Raw genomic sequence first — 24,993 nt, 5'->3', positions numbered from 1 at the left:
ATCCTTACAGGCAAGTATATAGAGCTCAGGTCTTCTGTTTTGGTAGCCCTTGGCCCTTTAGGTGAGCTACATGAGAAACTGCATTTTCTTAAAGTAAGGTTATTAAGGACTTTAGACCAGGACACCTATTTTCTCAGAGTCAGATGTCTCCTTAGCACACAACTTGTTTTGCTAATACCTGATAAACACACTGATGCGTATGGGCCTCAGCCTCTAGAAGGACAGCAGCGATAACAAAACAGTGAACCCTCTGTGTTTAGGATCTTCATCCGTGAGCTCAGCCAAACCTGGGATGGTAATATTTGGAAGAAGCATCGCATATGTTCTCGACATGGTCAGACTTCTGTTCTTACATTACTCCCTAGCCAGTGCAGTAGAACAGTGTGTGCAAAGCATTCATCTTGTGTGGGTGTGGGTGTGGCGGGTATTATAGAATGACTTAGGGACTAGGCCACTGTGTGGGCACCGATAAATTCTCCTATCGGCAGGGGTCTTGGAGCAAGCCCCTCCTCCCATACTGAGAGACAACTGTGTATTTTCAAAAAAGATATAATGAAACAAACTACTCAGCTCCGAGAAACAAAACAGTTTAAAAGTTCACACAGTGTTTAGCTTTAAGGTAATGTACCGTATACCTCCAGGATAGACGGGCTAGTAAATATTTTCTAAGATAACTGAATGAAGTAATTTGCTATTTGGAACAGTTAGCTTCAATTCAATTAAAATAATGCCTTTAATCATTGAGTAGTAGTTCAGCAGCCCTTTTATCTGGCAATATTATGGGCAACAGAGCCCAGTTATCTATCAGGACAATTTCTAGATCACAGCCATATGGTCTGTATAAGTGAAACTGCTTGTCTTCCTATCTCACCTTAGAGATATCAGACCACTAGGGAATGACTGATTGCCCTGGCAGTTACTAACTGGTTCCTCTGTAGGACGATGTGTGCTTTTTGTGTGTGTTAGTTAAATGGAGAGATGTGTATGGGCAAATGAACTGATGTTTCTTCCTGTGATTGTTTTAATAGGTCTGTCCATTCTGTGTTGACTTGTCTCCCTTTACTTATTGGTTCCCTGTAGTTCTTTATATATTCTGGTTATCAATTGTGTAGTCCCATTTGTGACTTGTATTTTTGTCTTGAATTGAAAACATTTTATTATTACACGTTTCAATGTATTAAACCCCTGTTACCTCCATTACTCAGCTTCAACTGTGGTCAGCATTTTGACCATCTTAGTTCCTCCATTTCTTACTTTCCTGGAGCTTGTAAACACCATGTCATTTTTCCTATAAATCCCTTTGGTGTACATGACTAAAGGAATTGAAGAAGAAATACCACTGTGTTATTACCACATCTAACAAAGTTAATTCCTCCATATGCACACTTCCCTTGCTGGTTTACAAGGTTCTCTGTGTTTGATTTACGGAGCCAGGAACCAGGCAGCTTCTGCACATTGCAGTGAGTCTACTTTTGCTCATTTCTTTGAATGTGTGAGTCTTGAAAGCCTCTTGCTTTATAACACTTTATATTCTTCTGCTGCTGTTGCCTTATTAGTAGAAATTGGCTGTTTTCCTATGCAGTATCCAGAATTCTGAGTGCTCTTGCAATATTGTTTAGCTTGTTCTGCTGGTCCTCCATATTTCTAGGAAAATGGCATTAGAAGTACAAACTTGGTTACATTTAGATTAACTTTTCCTTTTTTTATTTTATTGGGGTTCTTTTTGTTTGTTTGTTTTTTGAGACAGGACTTTTCTTGGTAGCTCTGGCTGTCCTGGAACTTGCTTTGTAGACCATGCAGGCCAGCCTCTAACTCACAGAGATCTGCTTTTCTCTGCTCCCTGAGTGCTGGAATTAAAGGCGTGCGTCATCACTGCCTAGTTTAGATTAACTTTTCTTTAGGTAGAATATTTTATAGGTGATGATATGGGTGATTTCTTTGTGTGTGCATTAGTGTGTGTGTGTGTGTGTGTGTGTGTGTGTGTGTGTGTGTGTGTGTGTGTGTGTTTGTTCTCATCCTCCTTCATCATCATTGTTTTTTTGAGATAAGCTCTTAACTATGCAGCCCTGGTTGGTCTGGAACTCCCTATGTATTATAGACCTCCTGCCTCAGTCTTCCAATTTCTAGGATTACAGATATGTCCCAGCATCATTGCTATTTTTTTAATTAGTTGTCTAAGTATTAATTTACTGTTCTTGAAAATGCCAGGAGCTAGGAATCAGCAATTTTGTGCCCATATCTTAGCTCCTGTGACCACATGGTAATAAAAAGAGAGACTGATACTTGTGCCTGCTGTGGGTTCTTTACAGAAGAGGAACTAGGGATTGAACATGTCTATCCTTTGTCCAGAGGGAGGCGCTGTGCCTTCCAGGGCTCTGTGTATGTGAGCATCCTGGAATGGAGTCCATAGAAAAGACCAGTTGCTGCTTCCCTGTGCAGAGTGTGCGGTCATGGGAGAACTTGTAGACACCTGTCTCGATGACCTCCATCTACTGCTCTCTCTCTTTTTTTTTTTTTTTTTTTTTAGGTTTTTCGAGACAGGGTTTCTCTGTGTAGCTTTGCGCCTTTCCTGGAACTCACTTGGTAGCCCAGGCTGGCCTCGAACTCACAGAGATCCGCCTGCCTCTGCCTCCCGAGTGCTGGGATTAAAGGCGTGCGCCACCACCGCCCGGCTACTGCTCTCTTTTAGTGGTGCTGGTGTTTTTAAGACAGGATTTCATGAATTCCAAACTGGCCTTGAACTTCCTATGTAGCCAACTGTTGCCTTGAAAGTCTTACTTTTCTGCCTCCACTTCCTGAGTGCTGGGATTACAGGCGTGTGCCGATATGTGCAGTTTTGTGTGGTACTGGGTATCAAACCCAAGGCTTCAAGCATACTGAGCCAGACTCTCAGCCCCAGCCCTTATTTGTGGATTAATGTTGAAGACTAGATGGAAAGGCAATCTAGAAAACCACAGAGCCTTGGGTTTGCCAGACTGTGGTGCTGATTAGATATCAGGGGCTAGGGGCTACAGCTAATATTAATACTGAAGGTTGCATCCATTTCATTGATAGCAATTTAATTTAATTAAATGATGTATTAGACAAAATGCATGGATTTAGTCTTAATTTGTCGGGGCTAACAACATGGAGACCTCATGGGAAAACTCCCCAAAAGTCAAGACTGTTAAAAACGTTGTTTTCATTATTTCATATTTTTCTTTATGGCTGTTTTTAGGCCTTAGGTACAGTAGAATTTAATTTTGTATATATCCGTTTTGGGGTTTTTTTGTTTTTTTGTTTTTTTTTTTTTTTTTTTTTTTTTGGTTTGGTTTGGTTTTTCGAGATAGGGTTTCTCTGTGTAGTTTTGGTGCCTGTCCTGGCTCTCACATTGTAGACCAGGCTGGCCTCGAACTCAGAGATCTGCCTGGCTCTGCCTCCCGAATGCTGGGATTAAAGGAGTGCCCCACTGCTGCCCAGCTAAGATTCAGTTTTATTGAATTACCTTATCATTATTGATTTGTTTATTTACTTATTTGGTTTTCTGGAATTCATTTTTGTTTGTGAAAGTGTCATGTGTAGCCCAGGCTGGCCCTGAATTTCCTGTGTAGCTAAGCTGTTCTGGGTATGTCTTGCACCGTGACTGGATGAGTCCCCAGCCTTGTGCTTTCCTGGTGGTCTGTGGTGTCTCATACACGTTTTAGGATCTCTGCTCGTCACTTACACACACGGGGCACAGAGTTTTTCTGAGAATTATAGTGCATGTGTACAGATTGGGAGTTGAATCTGTGTAATAGCAAATGTTTTAGCCCTTGTGCAAAGTGTGGCGCCGTCTTCCTATTTCAGGACCATCTTCTTCCTAAAAACATGACAGGATAGGTACGATGCTCAGTGGGTAAAGGCTCTGACTGCCAGCAAACCTAAAGATCTGAATTCAATCCCTGGGACCCACATAGTAGAAGGAAAGAAAGGAAGGAAGAGAGGGAGAAAAAAAGAAAAAGAAAAGAGAGCAAGCCTTGAATGCAGAAATGTATTTGAGATGAATCTAGGTCATAGACGTTCGTGTGAAAGGCCAAACCATAAAGCATTCAGAAAAAAATTGTTACTCTGAAAGAGGCAGAGATTTCTTAGGTTGTATAATACATGAGTCACAGAAAGGAAAATGATAAATTACTGGACTTCATATTTAAAATTTTCTCATCTAAAGACACTATTAAAAAGTAAGCTGACTCAGGAGAAAAATGGCTATGATGTGTGTGTGACAACGGAAAAGCACAATGTGTTTTTAAGATGGGTAAAAAATATTTGAATAGGAGGCCACACGATGGCTAAAGCATAGAAAGATTGCTCAACATCATCAGCCATCCAGGATATGCAAAGCAAAATCACAGATGTCACAAGTGTGACTAAAATGGAAAAACAAGGTAAAAGCCATCAGCAAGCCCTGGAAATGGTGGAGACCCATCGTAACCTTGACTTTCTGATGTTGGAGTATAGAGTCATGGAGCTGTTTGGGAAACTTTCCTAAATGGTAAGCAGATGTCATGTTTATTCTCAGATATTAGCCCAGAGAAATGACAACATATGATCAAGAAAAACCTTGTTTGAGAATGTCAGGATAGCAATTGTATTCAGAATACCCCCCACAAATGAAAGGTGCCAGTGCCTGCCAACAGAATGAATTACAGACTTCCGTATGCACATGGTGGAATTTTACTTAGCAGAAAAAGCCAGACTGCTGCTGCAGCCAGTATTGTGGACAAATCTCAGCAACTTTCTGCCAAGTGAGAAAAGCCAGACAAAAATTAAAAAATGTACCACTGCATTTTTGTGAAAGTTTAAAATAGATGAAACTAAACTGTGGTAATAGAAATGAAATCAGTGGTTGCTTGGGGAGGCAGGAACTGGCTGGGGAAGGAGCATTATGGGAAATCATGAGTCTTGATGGTAGTCAATTTGTGTGTATGTGTGAGCCGACTGGCAAGACAAGATCTGAGCAATTTGCTGTCTGCATAATGCTTCAGTTTAACAAACTGTGACCTGCGTCTTCACTAACAGGAGCGTATGTCTAGAGTTGAAACAGTGAGCAGCTTGTGAGTATTTCTTTGTAGTTAGGCCTTTTCTTTAATCGCTTTAACAGACAGGCCTTTTTCCTAAATGCTTTACTAAGTTTGAGCTTTTTGGCCAACTGTGTGTGCAGTTTGAGGACCTATTTTTAGCACCTTCTCTGAGTTCGAGTAGTTTCTATAAATATGAGAAAGATGACCCTTACAGATATCAGCTGGAGCAGTGCCTGTAGGGGCTCATTCACCAAGTTCTCACTTGTGGTGCCACTCTCCAGAGCAGTGGTTCTCAGTCATTTCTCATTAGATCTTCTCACATACATTTGGTAGTGTCTAGAGACATTGTCATTGTCACGATTCGAGAGAAGGATGCTGTGCTACTGGCATCTAGTGGGTCAAGACCATCCTGTAGCGCAGAGGACATCCCCCACCCCTGAAGAATTGCTTGGTCCAAAATCACATGGTGCCAAGGCTGGGAACCTTGTTCTAGGCCTCTCCTTGTCACTGAGTCCGTCTGTCAGTTGACTGTACTCTGCTCCAATCAGTTGTGCAAACTTGGCGTGTTCCCATTACGTATCTCTTCCCTGACTGGAGTTAATGTCAAGTATTTGTAAGTATATGTCATCTTAACTATGGAGATGAGTCCGTGCATCAGAAGCTCTTCCAGCTGTGCATCGTGTGTGGTGACTATTAAATGGAAGGGCTGTAGGTTTTCATTAAATAGCCAGATATGACCATACTGTTTTCCTTTAAAGAGGGAAGGTGAGGGACTGGAGAGATGGCTCAGAGGTTAAGAGCACTGGCTCTTCTTCCAAAGGTCCTGAGTTCAATTCCCAGCAACCACATGATGGCTTATAACCATCTGTAATGTAATCTGGTGCCCTCTTCTGGCCTGCAGGGATGCAGGCAGAACACTGTATGCATAGTAAATATTTAAAAAAAAAAAAAAGAGGGAAGGTGAGGGCTTTCTTATCAAGTCAGAGGATATCAAAGGTAACAATTCTCTTTTATTTCTTCCTCCACAGAATGACAGGAAGAGAGTTTTTCTCACGCTTTCCAGAACTGTATCCATTTCTTCTCAAACAGTTGGAAACTGTAGCCAGTACAGTGGACAGGTAAGGCAAGAACATACTGGATGAAGTGTAGTCACACTGCTTGGACAGAGTGGCTCATGCCTGTGATCCCAGCCCTCAGGGGATGGAGATAAGAGGATTGCTACCAGTTTAAAGCTAGCCTGGGCTACGTAGGCAGACCTTTCTCAAGAAAACAAACCTGGGAGAGGAGGAGCTGTGGAGAAATGGCTCAGCAGTTAAGAGCACTGTCTGGTGGTCCAAAGGACCTAGGCACACTTCCCCATACCCACATGGAGACTTGGCTCAGCAGTTAAGAGCACTGTCTGATGGTCCAAAGGACCTAGGCACACTTCCCCATACCCACATGGAGACATGGCTCAGCAGTTAAGAGCACTGTCTGATGGTCCAAAGGACCTAGGCACACTTCCCCATACCCACATGGAGACATGGCTCAGCAGTTAAGAGCACTGTCTGATGGTCCAAAGGACCTAGGCACACTTCCTCATACCCACATGGAGACATGGCTCAGCAGTTAAGAGCACTGTCTGGTGGTCCAAAGGACCTAGGCACACTTCCCCATACCCACATGGAGACATGGCTCAGCAGTTAAGAGCACTGTCTGATGGTCCAAAGGACCTAGGCACACTTCCCCATACCCACATGGAGACATGGCTCAGCAGTTAAGAGCACTGTCTGATGGTCCAAAGGACCTAGGCACACTTCCTCATACCCACATGGAGACATGGCTCAGCAGTTAAGAGCACTGTCTGGTGGTCCAAAGGACCTAGGCACACTTCCTCATACCCACATGGAGACATGGCTTAGCAGTTAAGAGCACTGTCTGATGGTCCAAAGGACCTAGGCACACTTCCCCATACCCACATGGTCTCACAACTGTCTGTAATTCCAGGTCGGGATCCGGTGCCTTCTTCTGGCCTCTATAGGCAGCAGGTACAGTGAGTGAGGTACACAGACATCCATGCAGCAAACACCTGGACACATAAAATAAAATAATAAAATGAAAAACAAGCAAACACTGGAGTAGATAAAATGACTCAGTGGGTTAAGCCTGACACCCTGAGCTTGATTTCTAAGACCTGCATTGTGGAAGTAGAGAGCCAGCTCTTGAAATGTCTTCTGACTTTCCAAAGTGTGCTTTAACACGTACACACACGGGGGTGGGGGAGGATTTAAAATAAATTTTTTAAAAATTTTAGCGATAATAATTACATTATTTTCCCTTTTTCTTTTCTCCCTCTAAACCCTCTCATGTACCTCCCCTTGCTCTCTTTCAGATTCCTGGCCAATTTTTTAAATTGTTGGTATGTGTGTGTATGTGTGTGTGTTCCTGGATTCATAAATATAACCTGCTCAGTCATGTGTTACTTGTATACATATGTTTTCAGGGCAGACTGGTTGGTATTGATTACCAGTTGGTGTGTTCTTTCCCAGGAAGATATTCCTCCCACTCCCAGCATTCCATAATTGCCTATATTTAGGAACTTCCCTCTTCCACGTTAGCATGTCTGTTGGTGTCTTTGGTTATGTTTAGGCAGCCGTGTCGGCAGAACTACTTGGGCATAGCTTCTGACATGTCTAGAAGACACAGTCTTACAGCAAGTGGAAGTTTAAAAATTAAAAACAAAAACCCAAACACCAAGCAAGGTGAAGGCGCTTATGAGGCTCCCCCTCTCCCTGAGGGTCTGTAAGTGGTGGTACAGCCACTAGTGAGAAACCATACTCCTGTGGATACCCCTTCACCCCTGCTTCTCAACCAACTGTAATGAAACTCACGGAAATCAGAGGGGATCGCAGGTAGGAGGGCAGGAAAGAGGATCAGAAATTTCATATGCACTTATCACTACGTATACTTAATGTGTCCTAATACATAACGGTCTTTAAAGTTTAATTTTCATTTATGTGTCTGTCTGCATGTTGGTATGTACATGCATGTGGGTGCCCACAGAGGCTAGAAGAGGGCATCAGATCACCTGGAGACATGACTCAATGGTTAAGAGCACTTGCTGCTCTTTCAGGACCCACGTTCCCAGCACCCATTTCAAGGCAGATCACAAACGCCTTTCACTCCAGTCCCTGGGAATCTGATACTCTCTTCTGGTCTTCATGGTTATATATGTATATACACATATGCACATAGATATACACATATATACAGAAAGAGAGAGAGAGAGAGAGAGAGAGAAAGATACATATAAAATTTTTTTTAAAATTTTAGATTAAAGGAATTTGTTTTTCCATAAAGTGGAAAGCCTGCAAGCCTGAAGACTTATGTTCAATCACCACTACCCGTATAAAAAGTTTGATGTAGTGGCATGTACACTTGTAGTTCCAGTCCTGGTGATGCGCACATAAAAGGACCCTAGGGCTTGCTAGTCAGCCACACTAACCTATTGGGTAAACCCCGGGCCCCAGTGAGAGACCCTGTCTCGAAAGACAAGGTGGGATTGGCAAGATGGTTCAAGCCTGATGACCCGTCTTGTGTGCTCCAGACCCACATTACAGGTGGAAGGAGAGTACCAACTCACAAGTTGTCCTCTGGCCTCCCCATCACATGCACAATAATAATAAATATCCTTTTAATTGAAGTTTTAAAAGAGCTAAGGTGGGCAGTTCCTGGAGATTGACATCCAAGGTTGACCCCTTGCCTACACACACACACACACACACACACACACACACACACACACACATTATTTCTTCCTCTTATTTTCTTTTTTTTTTTTTTTTTTTTTTTTTTGGTTTTTCGAGACAGGGTTTCTCTGTGTAGCTTTGCGCCTCTCCTGGAACTCACTTGGTAGCCCAGGCTGGCCTCGAACTCACAGAGATTCGCCTGGCTCTGCCTCCCGAGTGCTGGGATTAAAGGCGTGCGCCACCACCGCCCGGCGTTCCTCTTATTTTCTAAGATCTCTGTTTAGATACTAAATTTGCTTAATAGATTCTTACTATTTTGTATTACTGGCCTGTTGCAGCTCACCACTGTGAAACTACAGCAGTTTGCTAATTAATCAGGTCACCTGTGATCAGATGTAGGTCTGCCTGAGCCAAAATAATCAATGATTTTAGAAACATAAAGCAGAGTCGTTTAAGAGGGCTTTGCGGCCCCTTGGGCTGGAGAGAATGTTCTCATTTCCTCTCAGTCTTAGTCTATAGATGACAGTAGACTTCACTATGGACATCTTAGAACATACTTTTTTTTCACGTCTTTGTACTGGTGTGAATGCATATGACTTGTCTGTAGTGGGAAGATGTAATTATTATCGATGACATTTACTTTTGTTGTGATACATTTTCTCTAATTGCTGGTTTGTGCGGGTAGGATTTTCTGGTCCTGGTGAGTAATGGCCTATTCATGCTTTCTCAACCCCATCAGACATGGCAAGCTTCACATTTCCTGCTCTGGACACACAGCCTGCTGGAGAAAGATTGGCTTTAGGAGAGGATGTGTGCGGCAGCTTTGCTTTGCCAGAGACCTCACGTGTGCACATTAAAGTGAAGGGGAAAGTGACAAACTGTGTTGGAGTAGTGCCTGACTTCTTCTTCAGTCTGAAATCTTTGACGTATAATATCTTCTTTGCAGCGAGACAGGAGAGCCTGATCGCCACCCCAGCATGTTCCTCTTACTCTTGGTGCTGGAGAGACTCTACCCATCTCCGATGGATGGCACGTCGTCTGCACTCAGCTTGGCACCCTTTGTTCCTTTCATTATCAGGTAGTGTCCTGGTGTAGGGGACTTGAGGGAAATGCCTTATCTTGTTCTTATTTGGGGAGTTATAATCAGCATATTGTCTTAGGAAGCCATTGTGTGAAGTCGGGCCAGTGAGGCTTTCTACCATGCTCCTGCCTGGTCTCTAGTGCTTCAGAGGAAGGTGCTTAGACTGTGGGTGTGGTGCAGGCTCCTTAGAACCTGCTGTGTTGGTAGCGTTTCCCATGGAGACCTGCTGATGGGTGTGTGGTGTTGACAGGAGATAGCTCTTTTGAAAACACTACCTAGGGTTTGCATTGTACTCCACCGGGCCAGCCAACACACGTGTGTGGAGCAGGCGTGATCCTAGCGTATGTTCCCCGACCTGCGGTTTAAAAGACTGTCAGAACATCTATCTGGCTCTGGACTCTAGAGTCAGAGCATCCAGGACCTGGCATGCCTGTGCCAGTGCCACATAGCCCATGGTCCCTCTTACCTTCTCTTTCAAACTTGGAGTGCTTAAAAAGATCTCCAAGCATAGGGTGCATGTGGACACACACCAACTACAGCTGCTACAGCTTCTTTGGAGGGACCAAAGGCTCTGTTACCTCTTTGGAGGTGTCTGTCACCGTCTGATGACTTTTATTTTGGATGAAGCACCTTAACATGCCGACCTCCAAAAAGCATTTGTATTTTCTAGCTGTCGTAGTTTTAACAGTTTTCACCTTTCTCCTTAATTTCTTGTCTAGTTGGTGCCTTTAATGTATCTACTGAAAGACTGAGATGGACTTGGACAAAAACATGAAACTTGAGAGAGTGTGTTTATTGTTTGTGTGGTACTTTGGGCTCTGCTTCCTGGTCTCACGTAGCTGACTTACGGATTTCCATGTGAGAAACCATTAAACTCAAGATTCTGACATGTGATTGCTCTGACCATTTGTTTGCCGGAGCTAGGGCTGTGGCTGTGTTATCTTTGATCACAGAGATGACTCACTCAGACGGGTTTCTGTTTCCTGATACACAGTTACTGACTGCCTCATTCAGCATTTGGTGATTCATTTTAGAAATTTGGGTGATAAATTTTACTTTCAAGAGCCTTAACAGTATTCTCTTTCATGAACACTTGTAGGAGGAAGTGGGGCTAAGTGGTGTTTTCAGAAAGTCGACACAAGGGGAAAGGTACAAACAGAGAATCACAGTGTGCATCAGAAACCAGGATATGCCATGGACCCTCACCATCTGTGTTGAGAACATTTGCTTTGCAGAGACTTTTATAAACTTTCTGTGGTCTGCTGCTCCTAGAAGCAGGAAGTTGCTGCATTGAAAATATCCTTCCAAATGAACCTGTTTGTATATCATCTGAGTATATACATGGTATTGAGAAATAGTCAAAGATTACATTAATATAGAAGATTTAAACATTATTCTGAAACCAGGTTGTTGGGAGCAGTGAAGTCCTTAGTGTGTTGTTAATGTGTATGTGGCCACGTTAGTGACCCCAGTACCTCAGACCCATGGGAATGGCAAAACCTTTCCCTGGGTGAAGCTTAGAGGTGTGACAAAGCCTTTTCACCCTGTGGCGATAGTGATAGTGTCTGTAGGAAATGTTCAGAGCTGCTCCCCACGACCCACATCGTGAGCCCAAGTTCATGGCCTGAAGACTGCTCCTTTACAAAGACTGCTCCTATCGAGATTAGCTAAACCTGCCCTTTTTTCAGTTGTGTATGACAACCCTGCCTTCTTGTTTATCTATGTGGTAACCCTGCGTCCTTCTTCAGCTAGCTGTATGCAACACTCTCATCTTGCTGTTCAAATATATATACGTATAACTATATAATATACACACTACGCTTCCAATGTGCTATTACAGAGTCTACTACCTCATCCTAGATTTTCTGTGTCTGTGTGTCTGTCTGTCCTTTCCTCATTCCCTCGTTGCACCTAGTTAGGGTTCTAGGACCCAAACCGTGCAAGGATGTGGCACCAGATTAGAGCATAGTTTGGGTTAGTTTGTTTGATTCGTTTGTGTTACTTGGTTTTGCAGTATTGGGGATCAAACCCAGGGCCTTGCTCATGCTTGGTAGGCACTCTACCATTGAGCTGCATTCCAGCCCTGTATGTTTAAAAATCTACCCAAAAGATCTGGAAAGATGGTCCAGCAATTAAGAACACTTCTTATCAGCCGGGCGGTGGTGGCGCACGCCTTTAATCCCAGCACTCGGGAGGCAGTGGCAGGTGGATCTTTGTGAGTTTGAGGCCAGCCTGGTCTACAGAGTGAGATCCAGGAAAGGCGCAAAGCTACACAGAGAAACCCTGTCTTGAAAAACCAAAAACCAAAAAAACAAAAAAACACTTGTTATCAAAGCAGACCAAGGTTTGGGTCCCAGGATTCATTTGATGACTCACAACTGCCTGTAATTCCAGTTCCAGGGACTCCTGCACCCTTTTTTGATCTCCACAGGTGTTAGGCATGCACATGATGCACACACATACATGCCAGCAGAGCACCCATACACATAAAATAAATAAACCTAAGAGATTTTTAAAGAAAGAGTCTGCCCAAGCTTGTTTCTCTGTCCGCATGAATCTTAGAAATTACTAATTGGGATTTTCCATGATCTGTGTGGGTGCTGTTAGGACTGTTGTTATACTGTCTTGGAACAGAAATGCTCGTGTTAGCCCCAGCATCTTGTTTACAGTTTTTAAGGTCTTGTGTATTTTTCTGTTCTCCATCCAGATACACAGCCCTTTCCCACATTAATGAGGTGCCTTTCATTTGAGACCATTCACTCTTCAGTTGCAATAGCACAGAATATTCATGTTTTAAAAGGAACCCAAGTGGCTTTCTGAATGTAGCTCACCAGTGCCTACTTGTCTGGCTTTCTAGAGGCCAGAGGTCTTTTCTGAGGCCAAAAGGGGCCAGGAGTCTTTGAATTCCCTTTGACAGGCAAGTTCGAGCTTCCAGTGGAAAATTCCAGGAGACCACATAGTACCATCCTAGAACCCTGACTGGAGAGGCCTGAACAGAGCAAAGGCCCAGCCTGAGGAGACCTAGTTCTGTGTGACCTCCCGCTGTGACACTGGCACCGAGCGTTTATCCTGCCCTGGACTGACATGGTACTCTCTCTCTGTGCATAGTGCCTCCTCCTGCTAAAAATATGAGTGCTCAGGACCTCCCTAACCTGGAGAAATCTCCTCACTGCAGTTCACTGTTTGGAGAGCCCTTGTAAAACGTCCTTCTCCCCCTGCCCCAGACCCTGCAGCACCCCCTTCTTTCAGCTTCATTTATTTTCAGTACCGATCTTCCCCAATCCATTTACTTGCTGCTCTCAGTTTTAAAGTGATACCCGCTGTCTTTCTCTGGCAAATACTAAGCACCGACGACGATAAAACCAATATGTACCCATAGGCATCATGCATAGAAACCTATGTGGGGGACATTTTACATTGAGATATGAAATCATTGAGATGATCTAGTCAACAAGGAATAGGGAAGCTTGTGTTTCATGTATTTAAACACATTTCATGGAATCTTAGGACTATACCAGTTTTACCAAAGGGGAAGGTAGAAATAGAAAAACCGAGAGTTGGTCCTTGTAAGCCTGTGACCTTGGGAAATAATACTGACTCTGATCTTGTTTCCCTTAAATATTACATAATGCAGATGATTACGTTTCACCTTCCCCAGGTTATAAAGCAAGGCAGTTTGTCTTCTGTGTTGGAGTATTGTGGGTCTTACAGGAAATAGTAATGAGTTTCTATTTCACTTGAGATTCTGGTGCCAGGAGCTCTCCTTTAAGTTTGTGCATTATATTGCTGCTTTTGTTTTTTGTATTTTTTTGTTGTTGTTTATTTGTGTTTGTTTTGAGATGGATTCTCATGCAGCCCAGACTTTCCTGAACTTTGTATATAGCCTAAGATGACCTTAAACTTCTGATCCTCTTGCCTCCACTTCCCAAGCACCCAGATAATAGGCATGTGCTAGTGTGCCAAATTTATGCAGTGCTAGGAATTGAACTCAGGAATTAACTACGTGCCATGCATCTTTACATTTTATTTGTACTTGCTCTGATTTCCCAGACTCCTTTTAGATAAGTAGAGGGCAACATTGGCTTTCTAGAGACAAAAGAGGCAAGCAGCGTGGTTCCGGCATCGCCAGGGTAGAAGTCTGTGCTGCTCCCTTTCCTGTGCACTGGGCTCCTGGTTGCTCCTCTCCTTCAAAGTGCAGAGCATCCTTCCTTGTCGTTATCACTGTTAGATTATACTGTAATGCTCAGTGCTTGCCCCTCGTCCTAAACTGTAATCTCCTAACATGCAGAACAAACGTAGGTTTGGCGTTGGTGTTTTGTGGCGCTTTCCTCTACCTAGTACGGAGTTGGGCACCGAGTTAAATTGAGTAATGCAAAAATGAAACTAGCTTAGGGTCAAAACTTTGTGTGTGAGCAGATTTGTGTATTCTGAAGTATTCAAGGGCTTCCAGCCCTGTATTATTAGAACCACATGTTGTAGCCATGGTCATGGTTTATATAGAAAGGAGCCTCAGCCGGGTTCCATGTTTTACCTGGCCTTTGAGGAGCCCTCTGTTCTATTAGGAGCTTTGACATTTGCTTATATTTTGATTCACCTTTCTGACTTGCTGTTTCCATTTCAAACAAGTTTCAATCAAATTAAGCTCTTGGACTGAATGTTACCTTGGTCCTCTGGCCTCATGAGCCTTGACCTTCCTGGATTATGGACTCCTCCCTGGCTGTCCATTAGAGGGGCCCTGTGAAAGTCTTGACTCTCAGTACCCTGCTGCAGGGGTTAGGGTCGTAGGAGAGAAGCCTGAATGGATAAGGATAGAAGAAGAGGCAAGGCACTGTTTTTCTGTTGACATTCATACAGTTATAATAAGCCAGACATGTAAGGGAAAGCCCCCCCCGACTAATACAGCAAGAATGGAGGACCAGCTAGGAGATCCTCAGTGTGATGGGGCTAAATGTCCTGCTTACAGAATAGCACTGGGTTTATATGTGAAGGAATTCTAGAGTTAATCGTCTGTAATAGCGGAAGAAGAGAGGAGGCTTTTATGGCTGGATGGGGTGGTGGTGCACACCTTTAATCCTAGCACCTGGCAGGCAGAGGAGAATCTTTTCGAGTTTGAGGCCAGCCTGGTCTACATACAGAGCTCTAGGACAGCCAGGGCTACACAGAGAAACCTTGTCTTCAAAACAAACTGGTGTATAATTACTATCCATATTTGATTTGCAGAATAGCAGTGTGTCTTTCCAGCACATGTGTACGGTGTGTAGTGCACATCAGTGCAAGTGCACCACCTCAGACAGAACACTAAGACTCTGAAAGAGCAGGCTATTTTTTTTTTTTTTTTTTTTTTTTTTTTTTTTTTTTTAGCACTTGCTTTGACATGTCTCTGTCAGTAAATGGGAAGGAAAACCCTGAAGCCAGATGAAGGTTGGGTACTAGGAAGTGTGCACAGTGTTCTGTGAGTAAGAGCATGTCCCAGGACTCAAATAATTGACAGACACGGGTTCAAAAGTCAACTCAGAATCGTGCCAGCAATTTGGGGGCCATGGGGCATGGAAATCTTGTGCCAGCAGCCTTCAAAAGCAAGAAGGCATATTTTTATATTACCACATAGTTGTACTGATAGCAGTTGTTCCCGACTGGTTCTTAAGTGTAGCACTTAGGAGTATTCTAGGCTTCAGTTACTGAGAACTAGGAAGGATTCCCCAAGAATAAGTCATATCTGAGTCACCTCAGTGTTTGGGTGACATTACCATGCTGGTGGATGTACAGCTTTATTCAGTATCTGAATTACTTAAGTGAAAATAGACTCGATTGCAACTTTTATAAAATGTGTGTATAACATAGGCAAAGGAATAAAAATGCAAAAATCTTCAGAAATGAGAGTAGCAAATACAAACTCAGACCCACACCCTTTACCTCTGTGTGGCTTGGGGAATGGAGGCAACTGAGGAGCCATGAACTCAGAGCTTTTAATTTTATTTATGATGTGTATTTTTTTTTTTTTTTGATGCTTGGTACTAGGCAAATGGTTAAATGTCTTATTAGTCTCTATACTCCTTTGTTTTTCTTTTTCTGTATGTCTGATATATTCCTTGATTGAAAGTAGAGGCTGGCAAGTTGGCTCAACAGGTCAAGGCCACCAAGCCAGGACCCTCATGGTAAAAGGAGAAATCTGACTCCTGTGAGCGGTCCTCTGAATTCGACACAATAAGGGCTTTTGTAAATATACGTTCCAAATGGCTTTAGGAAACTGTATTGGTGGGTTGAGACTAGAGATACGTACCACGTTAGGATTGAGGGGTGTCTGCTTCATATCGGAAAACCGGGGGCAGTGATGGCACCGCTGCTGGGGAGAGCAGAGCTTGCTGTAGTCCTCCTGAACTCCCTGGGTCCATCTGTTTATTCTTCTGCTCTGGGATCCCCACTTTAGGAGGGCCAGTGATAGGCTAATATTTATCTGGGGCAGTGTCCACGATGTGGAGGAAGTGACATCTGGAAGCAGTTAGAGCGGGGAGACTGGGTAGAGGCAACGTGGGAATGGCCTTCACATACTCACGAGGCTGCCGAATGGGAAGGCCCCGCCCAGTGGGGAAGTAGGAGAGAGTGCAGCTCTGAAGACAAGAGGAGTTTTGTGAAAGGCAGTGTTCTCTGTCATCACATGACTAGATTTCCTCATCCTGAGCTGCTCAGCAATGAGAATGCTTGAGGAAAACTGATGGATCAATCAGATGGTGGACATGCTTCCCAAAGGGTCTCTGATGCATCTGAGGTTGGGTAGGATGACTGTCAAGGCATCTGTCTGTTTGGGATGTCTTATTTCAGGACACTGAATAGCTCAGCCACAGTTCCCAAGTGGGCGGTGAGTCAAATGATGAGCCTTGTTCTAAATGTCTCACACCTATTTGTACACTTTTATGGGTTCCCCAGTCTTACAAAGAAAAGAATGGGGGAGCCATTTTGGCATGACCCACAAAGTTGTGGTGGTCTATTCCTAAGTGATGCCCTCCAGGAATTAATCCACTTAAATTTAACTTCTAAGTAACTTCTCTAACTTTGTTCTGGATGGTTCTGAGAACACTTTTGGCTTGTGTGATGTTATGTCTGAAAAGCACTCCTTATTGATTTAATTATCTTTTTTTGTGGTTGCTGTATTTTCTTCCATTCCAGATGTTGGCTTAAGTTACATTTGTTTTCTAACAAGTATAAGGAACATCTGAGTCTTGAGAAGTCAGAGGTGGCTCTTCTGAAGTGACTGGAATAAATAACTGTTTGTTGTCTGCAGTTCTCAATGGATCTTGTTTGAACAGAGACGCCTGGGGAGAGAGTTTTGCAGTCCCCAAGTCTTGCCCATTGCACATGGAAACACCTAAAAATTGGGCCTTCTTGGAACTGCAAATGAAGAATTCCCTCTCCCTGGCTCTCCTGTGGTTTCCACTGAATTTCATAGGGACAGAGATTCCCAGAGAGACCTGTTGTTCTGTCAGTCTAGAACTCTGTCCCTTTGGTTTTACGGGTGAGACTGTGGACCCCAGATCGGGCTTTGGACAAGATGGCCAAGTGCAGAGGTTCACTTCTGCTCAGGCACTTTTCAGCAGCTCATTTTCCTTTTGTCTTTAAGTGAGACTGGCACCCACTCCTCTCTCGGTTGGGGTTAGCTCACTGAGCTAATTGTGATGCAGACGTGTACATGTCTCTAGTGTCTGCAGTTTAGGCCTCTTATAGGGAGGCCATGAAGCAGAGATGGAAGGGGGTTCCTGGTGCTATGCAAACTGCTTCCTTCTTCCTGTGACCCCATCCAGCTCTATTGAGAGCTGTGCTCATGCTCTTCTGAGTTTCCAAATTCCACCCAGGGCTAGTTGAAGTTGAGCATGTGGAATGAAATCGTGTTTTCTATGTTGTGTGCCCCCAAGTTCTGGCATTAAAACAAACAAACAAACAAACAAAACTCATTTTTGTTTTTCCTCCTAGTTCCTAGAGCAGGGCCTGGCTGACTCAGTCTGGGGTGTCAGATCTCTTTAAGACTTTTTTCCAAGTATGTTTTTGAGCAACAGGAATGAGGAGTTCACCTCTTATGGAATGCATTGACAAAGCAAGCTAGAAAAACAAAACTTGTAGGGACCAGCTTTTCTTCAGTGTTATCTGTTACCTCGACAGGCCAGTTGAGGTCATGTTAGAACAAGTGGTTAGATCTGCAAACAGTCTCATTCTTAGGTGAAGATTCTGACAGTGATGATGATCCATGGCCTGTTGCTGTCGTTTGCTTGAAAAGCTAGAATCCAACCAGTTGATTGATTCGCCAAGTGCTTGCTAAACATTTGTTGTGTATCTAGCTTGTGCTGGGTTGTGGGTAAGCTGGAAAGAAAGGGGTCTTCATCTTTGAAGGGTTTGCTGTAGAGCCAGTGAGATAAAGTGCAGGCTGTGACTGACATCATGTGTCCATTAACCACTTTGTGGGATCCACAGCCTAAGGGCTGAGGCTGGTGAGTTGCAGAAGTCTAGCAGGGTTTCCCAAGTAGCAGGGCAGGAAAAATCTCAGGGAAATTCAGTCCGCCATTTTAGAGACTTCTAGAAATAATCCACTGCGATGTCATATAAGAATAAAGTGAGGCCATACCACTCTGCAGACAGTGGAACCCAGCTAGGGGAGGGTTATGATAGTTCTAGATTTATAACCCAGAACTGATTGATCATAGAGCACTGCTTCTACCTGAACTAAGGGTGACCCAGGAAATACACAATGATAGTGCTTTGCAGTTTTAACAGGACAAACGGCTGATCACAAATCTCTGGCAACTTTAGTAAAGAATTGTATTTGTCCCAGAGGTTGCATTTTTAAATTCAGTAACAATACACATTTTAAAGTACTTTAGTAATCTTTTTTTCCATATGAAGCTTTTATTTTCTGATCTTAAATATTTTCTCAAAAATTTTGCCAAGGTGTTCATGAGTATTTTTAATGCTAACTTGAAGGGCTACACAGTATCAGGCCCCATGCTGGCTAATGCAACACTCATTTACCCTTGTAGTAATGAACATTTTAGATCAAAATTGTACTTTTGTTTTTTTTCTCTTCAGACAGAAAGTATGAGTTAGGGAACAGAGCAGGAAGTAAAAATTAAATATAGTAGTAGTATAGGAACATGACTTTGGTTATCTTCCCCTGGTTTGTTCTCTCTGTCACTGTCTCTCTGTCTCTGTCTCTGTCTCTCTCTCTCCTTCTCCCTTTGGACCTTGACTCTTACTTTACTACAATAGTCTCCTGCTATTCTTAGGGATATATTCCTAGATCCCTAGTAAATGCCTGAAGCCACAGTTAATATTGAACCCCACGCTGTATTTATTCTTATAAGACATATATACTGAAAGTATGACTTTTGCATTTGTTCCACAATCTCAAAACCTCCATGAACCCCCACCCCTGGTGCAGTCTCGTGGATGGGAGACTCGTCTTTACCGTGAATGGTAGGTTTGCAGCCCAGTTTCTCTCTTGTCCTAGTGGGTAGCTTCCACCTTTTCATTTACAGTGTGTTGGTGTTGTACTGCTCCTTGGCAGGTCTGTATTGCTAGCTTTATCACTGCTTTTATGCTTCGGGCCATTGAGTAAACTGAGACTTGAACCGAACCACTGACTGACTGTGGCAGTCAGTCGGATAAATGAGATGGCTGAGTGGTTCACAAGTGGGTAGCATGGGCACTGGAGATAGGCTGAGCAAACGGATGGTTCATGTTTTGAGCTGCACAGTATAGGGTGACATAGATCTCATCACTGTACTTCAAATGATGTACAAACTAAAACCTGTGAATTGTTTATTCCTGACATTTTCCAAGTAGTCCTTTGAGATCACGGGTAACTGAAACCATGGAAAGCAGATCCTCAAGTAAGCAGGGGACAGCAGTATCTCCAGTCTAGTTAAACCAGCTGAGTTAGTCACAGGACTTCCGGAGACTTGCTTTTGCTTGCCCGTCCCCATCCCCATCTTCTCCCTTCGCTCTGGCATCTCTTCGCTCCTCCTTTGAAAGCAGGTATAGCAGTCTTCACCACTCCGTTCATGCACTGCTGAATTTACTGAGAGCCTACTGTGCTCCTGTTTAACCCAATCCCTCGCCTTTCACCCCCTGTGTTTACAAGCGACATTAGAGACCACTAACTAGCACCTCTCCACAGAGACACCCCCCCCCACCCGCGCGTGCCTGAGGCTGCCTTGTGTTCTGTGATCTGACTCGGAGAGAGGTGTGTGTTCACAGTCCCCGTTCTTGCCCTGCCCCGTCACTCCTTGCCATCACTGCCCTGAAACTGCCTCCTTTCCAAAGCCCCTGAATGCTTTGCAGTGGTCTCTGCCTTTCTCCTGACCCAGTGCTCTCTCTGGCAGACTCCCTCCTCCACAGCGCTGGCCACAGTGGCTTCCTCGAGCCATTGTGTCTCCTCTTCTTGTTCCTTCCCACTCCACCTTCTTCCTGCTGCTCTTCAAACACCGTCCACTTCCTTGTGCCCTCAGCCTTTTCTCATTCCCTTGCACTCGCTGGGGTTGCCACATGCCTACACTAAGGAGTCAGTCTTAATCTGTGGCTCCATTTTCAGAGACTTCGTTTGCACAGACATCTCTCTCTGCCTGTCCCACAGACCTCCAGAGGTGAGCGCTTTCCAGAGGTGCCCCTGCTCACTATGAGAAGCCCCCGCCCCACCCCCGTAGGATCTAGTGCAGTATCTGCTGTCAGCACTCCCCTTCTCCACAGGCAACGTAGCCAAGTGTCCTCAGGGATCTGACCGGCCACGCTTGCTCACTGGCAGCAGCATTGCCCCAAAACACATCCCTGGCTTTTTCCTGAAAGGCAGCCTTGCAGTAAGTTTGAAATGATGGGCTCTTTGTCCTTACATTGGTTCGCAACAGTTTGCAGCACCCGGAACAGGGCCCAGGAGAAGGAAGTCTAATGTATCTCCAGTCCGTAAGGAACTGTTTGAGGAGTCAGGCTTGGACCATTTATTCATTCACTCAACAGGAGTTCCCAAGAAGACCGAGGCACGAAAACGCGATGGAGAGTCGGGCAGGGTTTTTGTCATCTGAAGTGTTCTGGCTATGATGCTTCTTGTCTCTCTTCGTTCTGATTTTTCCATCCTAAGTAGTGATAAATGATAATTAGCAGATGTTTATGGTAGAGTAGGCACTATGATAGGCCCTTCTGCATATTAGCCCGTTTAATCATCAAGACAGTGGGGTGCGTTTACTGTTGCCGTTACTATCATCTAAAGAGGAGGCATGGAAATACACCCTAGGTCATATAGCTAGTGTGGGCAAGGTATGGGTTCAAGCCCAGGTGGCCTGCTCCAGAGCCCTTTTACCTCGGATTTCCTAGTTCTTCACCAAACAACAGGCTCTCCCACCTACCTATTTCTGATGTTCTCTCTGTGAAACATGACAAGCTAGTTCTCAGTGTGCCAAAGGCTAACCTACAGTTTTATCTAACAGGTGTTTGGGCTTGCCTTGTTTTCTTGGATGTTTCTCCTTTGAGGCATGGCGTTGGCAGTGGTCTCGTTTTCCAATCTGAAATCAGCACTAAAGGAAGAAAAATTTGCAGTTGAGCCCACGTGCTTGTGACAGGTTGCTAAATACAACTGGCTCAGCTAAAGTTGTGAGATTCTTGAGAAATCCTGAGACCTTCTTACAAAAGACATCTTCCTTGTTTGGGAGCTTGGGGTCATTGCACACTTGCAAGTGTGGCTTGGGGCTGAGATGCATATAGTCCCAGCTTGTTTGTGGGCTGCTGTTCATGCATGCTTTCAAAACTATTAGAAAAGCTTCCTCGCTGACTCCAGTGTGTCATCTTGAGTTTCCACGGTTTAAGCTTTCTATAATTTCGGAAAGATTTTGGGGTTGCTGAGAATGAAGGAACCAATAGTAGCATTGCATTTATCAAAGGATTTGAAGTTTACAAAGTACTCTCTTCATATATACCAGTTTCCTTCTTCATCTTTACTGTCGTAGAGAACAGAATCACATGGTTATCAGTTCGTAGTCAAATGTTTTTAATCGCCTGTGTTTTCTTATCTGACAATCCTAAACCAACTCAGGAAAAGGCCAGTGTGGATGAGGAGGGTGGTTTCATTGCTCCAAAGTGCATCTAGGGTCCTCAGGGAACAATCTTGGAGGCCCTAACAGTAGCAGCTGGTGAAATGGGTTTAAACCTTCTCTTCTTGTCCGTATTATGTTTTATATGTACTGAGTCCCACTTCTGTCCTCCACTGGCCAAACTTAGTTCAGTGTCCGCCCCCCCCCCAGGGGGGAGGGGGTATTGTCATCCCATGTTCATCCACACAGCATCCAGAGTGATGCTATTGTGTGTCTAGAAGGCGCTGTCACGTAAGGAAGCCTACTCAGTTTTGATCACTGCAGCCAGCCCGTACTGGAAAAGGTTGTCTATTCTGGTCCAAACCATGGAAATAGATCCAGATAGCCAAGAAAAAGCTGAGTTGTTGCTGAAAGATGTGTCACACAGACGAGAAAATAATTTACAAATAGTGGGCAGAAATATTTTCAAAACACTAAGAGAGTCCCTTGAGCTGTCCTTGTGGTATTAGCTTGTTTCTTATTGGACTGTTTATTTGCTTTTTCCCTATAAGAGTCATTATTTTCTATAAAACCCAAAATTCAAGGTATAGCTTCATTGGGTGTGTACAAAATAATCAAAAATGCAAAATTAACATACTAATTATAACCCATATAACTTTAATTAAGAGAAGCTTACAAAGAAATGGAATTCTTGCTGGGCATGGTGGTGCATGACTTTAATTCCAGTACTTGGGAGACAGGCAGGTAGATCTCTGAGTTTGAGGCCAGCCTGGTCTATAGAGTGAGTTTCGGGCTAGCCAGAGCTACATGGAGAAAGGCAGCGGTGGGGGTTGGGGACTTCCTAGATTGAGATTTGCATTCTGCTGCTTGGTTGAGCATGTCCCTAAGTAGTAGCTTTAGAATGCCATGACTTGATGGAATTCTCCATTGTAAACCAGGCCACACACCTAAAGCACTGGTGTCACGAGGGAATTGGATTTGAACCTAGAGAATGCCATGGGATTGCATACAGCCTGACTAAGGTAGCTAGTGTTATTGGGCAGTTTGCTCTGGTTTAGAAGCCCTGGGCTGTAGATTCTAGAATGGGTGACTCTCCTGACTCAACCTTAGATAAATATTCCTGAGTTCTAAGTAAGATGGGGAATCCAAAGCCCTATTTTTTTCTGTGTCTCACAACCAGTCCGTGGAGTGAACAGAGTTAGAGGGCAGTAGGAGAACACTCTGCTACTGACTGCTATTCCTGAACCGTCCCGTTTCCTTAGGGGTGCTGTTAAGCTGCTGCAGATCCTGGCAAGCACCGACTTGCTCTGAGGGTGGTGTTCTTAAACAGTGCCCTCAGGCCACCTCATATTCTTAGATGCCACCTTCATCTTGAGCTGAGCCTTGAGGGTTCATTTAGTATATAGTTTCGATCCCTTTTAAAGCAGTGAGAGGCAGACTACACTTAAGTCATTAGCCGCACTGTGAGTTTAGTTTATGTTTCTTTGATTTTAACAAGAAGACAATTAGAAGACATTGGCAGAAGATGCAGAATGAGGACAAGGAAGCATGTTGTCCTCCTCACGCTTGTGGCCCGGTAGAGGACCGCCATAACTTCTCCCCACTAGAACTGGTGGTTCCCATGCTTTCAGTGACGTCCTATTTTCCGTTTACCTCTCCTGTCAGAGAAATCACTGGAGCCTTTTACAGCTTTGACTCTTCCTTACCCTTCAGAGATATAGCTCTGTTTCCTTTTCAAGATGAAAGCTTGTCTTTGTCCCTCCCCAAATCGTTTCAGGCAGCAGAACACATTGAATCCTTGCAGATAAAAGACCCTGCTGATAAAATGCCAGATTGTTATCAGAGCCGCAAGTGAGGGAGTCAAGTCTCTACCGTTAATTATCTCCTTACAGCTTTGTTTATATCCTGTTCATTCGGGGCATGTTTTTCTTGGACAGTTTCTTGTCTGAGCTCTGAACTGCAGTCTGAAGTTTGTAAAACTCCCAAAGGTCAGGGAATAGTGGGTCTCTTCTTTTCAGAAAGGCTTAATGGTAAGGACGAGAAGATCAAAGTCTCTGTCTTTCATCATCTGAGGGGACAATGCTTTATTTACAGTTAGTGCCTCCTCACCTCAAGCAGACAGACTCCAGTGTGCTCTATGAACTTTGGTTCTGAACACTAGCCACGAGGTTGCCTGACAGTAGAATAGCGTTTATATCTGAAGCCATGAATGTCAAGCAGCAACAGATTGGATATCCAGACATGGAGGCCAGAGGCCAGTTCAACCTAAAAGAAAACTCCCTGGTAAATATACTGGACAGCATTGATCCAGGCATTTAAAAATGACTGGGCTGGGTCTAGTGGCACGTGCCTTATGTCCCAGCACTTGGGAGTTAAAGGCAAGTGGATCTGAGTTTGCTGTCAGCCTAATCTACATAGTGAGTTCCAGGCCAGGTAGAGCTGCACAGTGAGATGGCTAACTGAGAAATTTTACGTTTGGGGTATTTCACCATAACAGATAAATAAGGCCTGCTCTGGAGCGTTCTAGTACTCTGGCATAGTAGGAAATGCAATATGATTTGAATTGTCTGCCCTAACGTGAGTGTGACTACTGTTACATATAAGGAATTGATTAGCCTTTTAAGAACTAGAGGGCTATGAATATTAAACACTTTAAGGAACCCAAGAAGTAAGAGCATTCTGCTGCTATCACATTAGATGTATGGAGAAGTTTGGGATTGGAGGAGCCTGTTTTGTCTTTAAAAGGATTGTTTAAACCATGGTAGCTACTGTCCTCCAGATAAACCAGGGAGAGAAGTCACTTCTCTCAAGTGTCCTGTGTCTTCACAGCTGGAAGAGCAGTGTCCATTGCTCTGTCTATGGAATAGTGGCAGTGATGTGCTTCATGACAAGTCTCATTAGCTAAATTAACTGTCTGTGGGAAGTGGCAACTGTTAAGTGGCCAAACGCACGTTTATTTACTATTAATGAAGAAATTTGAATCTAACCTTACGTTGTCTCATTCGGTTCTGTCTTTGTTAATAAGACAACTGCAACAGACTCAGCCAGCCCTCTCAGCTTCTGCGCACTAGACTGCCGTATTT

At 44.0% G+C, this 24,993-nt stretch overlaps 1 protein-coding gene across 2 annotated transcripts in view; it reads left to right on the top strand.

Moving 5' to 3' along the window:
* The window catches only part of Thada (THADA armadillo repeat containing), a 300,312-nt gene that overhangs the window by 131,201 nt on the left and 144,118 nt on the right, over positions 1–24,993 (top strand). For both annotated transcript variants that reach the window (XM_052746438.1, XM_052746439.1), the window contains exons 27-28: positions 6,068–6,157; positions 9,714–9,845. In XM_052746438.1, the coding sequence (XP_052602398.1) occupies positions 6,068–6,157; positions 9,714–9,845 (222 nt within the window). The remainder of the gene's footprint in view (positions 1–6,067; positions 6,158–9,713; positions 9,846–24,993) is intronic.

This window comes from Peromyscus californicus, unplaced genomic scaffold, assembly GCF_007827085.1.
Source record: "Peromyscus californicus insignis strain IS unplaced genomic scaffold, ASM782708v3 Scaffold_1__1_contigs__length_55948999, whole genome shotgun sequence".
Classification (NCBI taxonomy): domain Eukaryota; kingdom Metazoa; phylum Chordata; class Mammalia; order Rodentia; family Cricetidae; genus Peromyscus; species Peromyscus californicus.
Note: the sequence above shows the minus strand (reverse complement) of the source record. Positions and strands in the feature narration are given on the sequence as shown.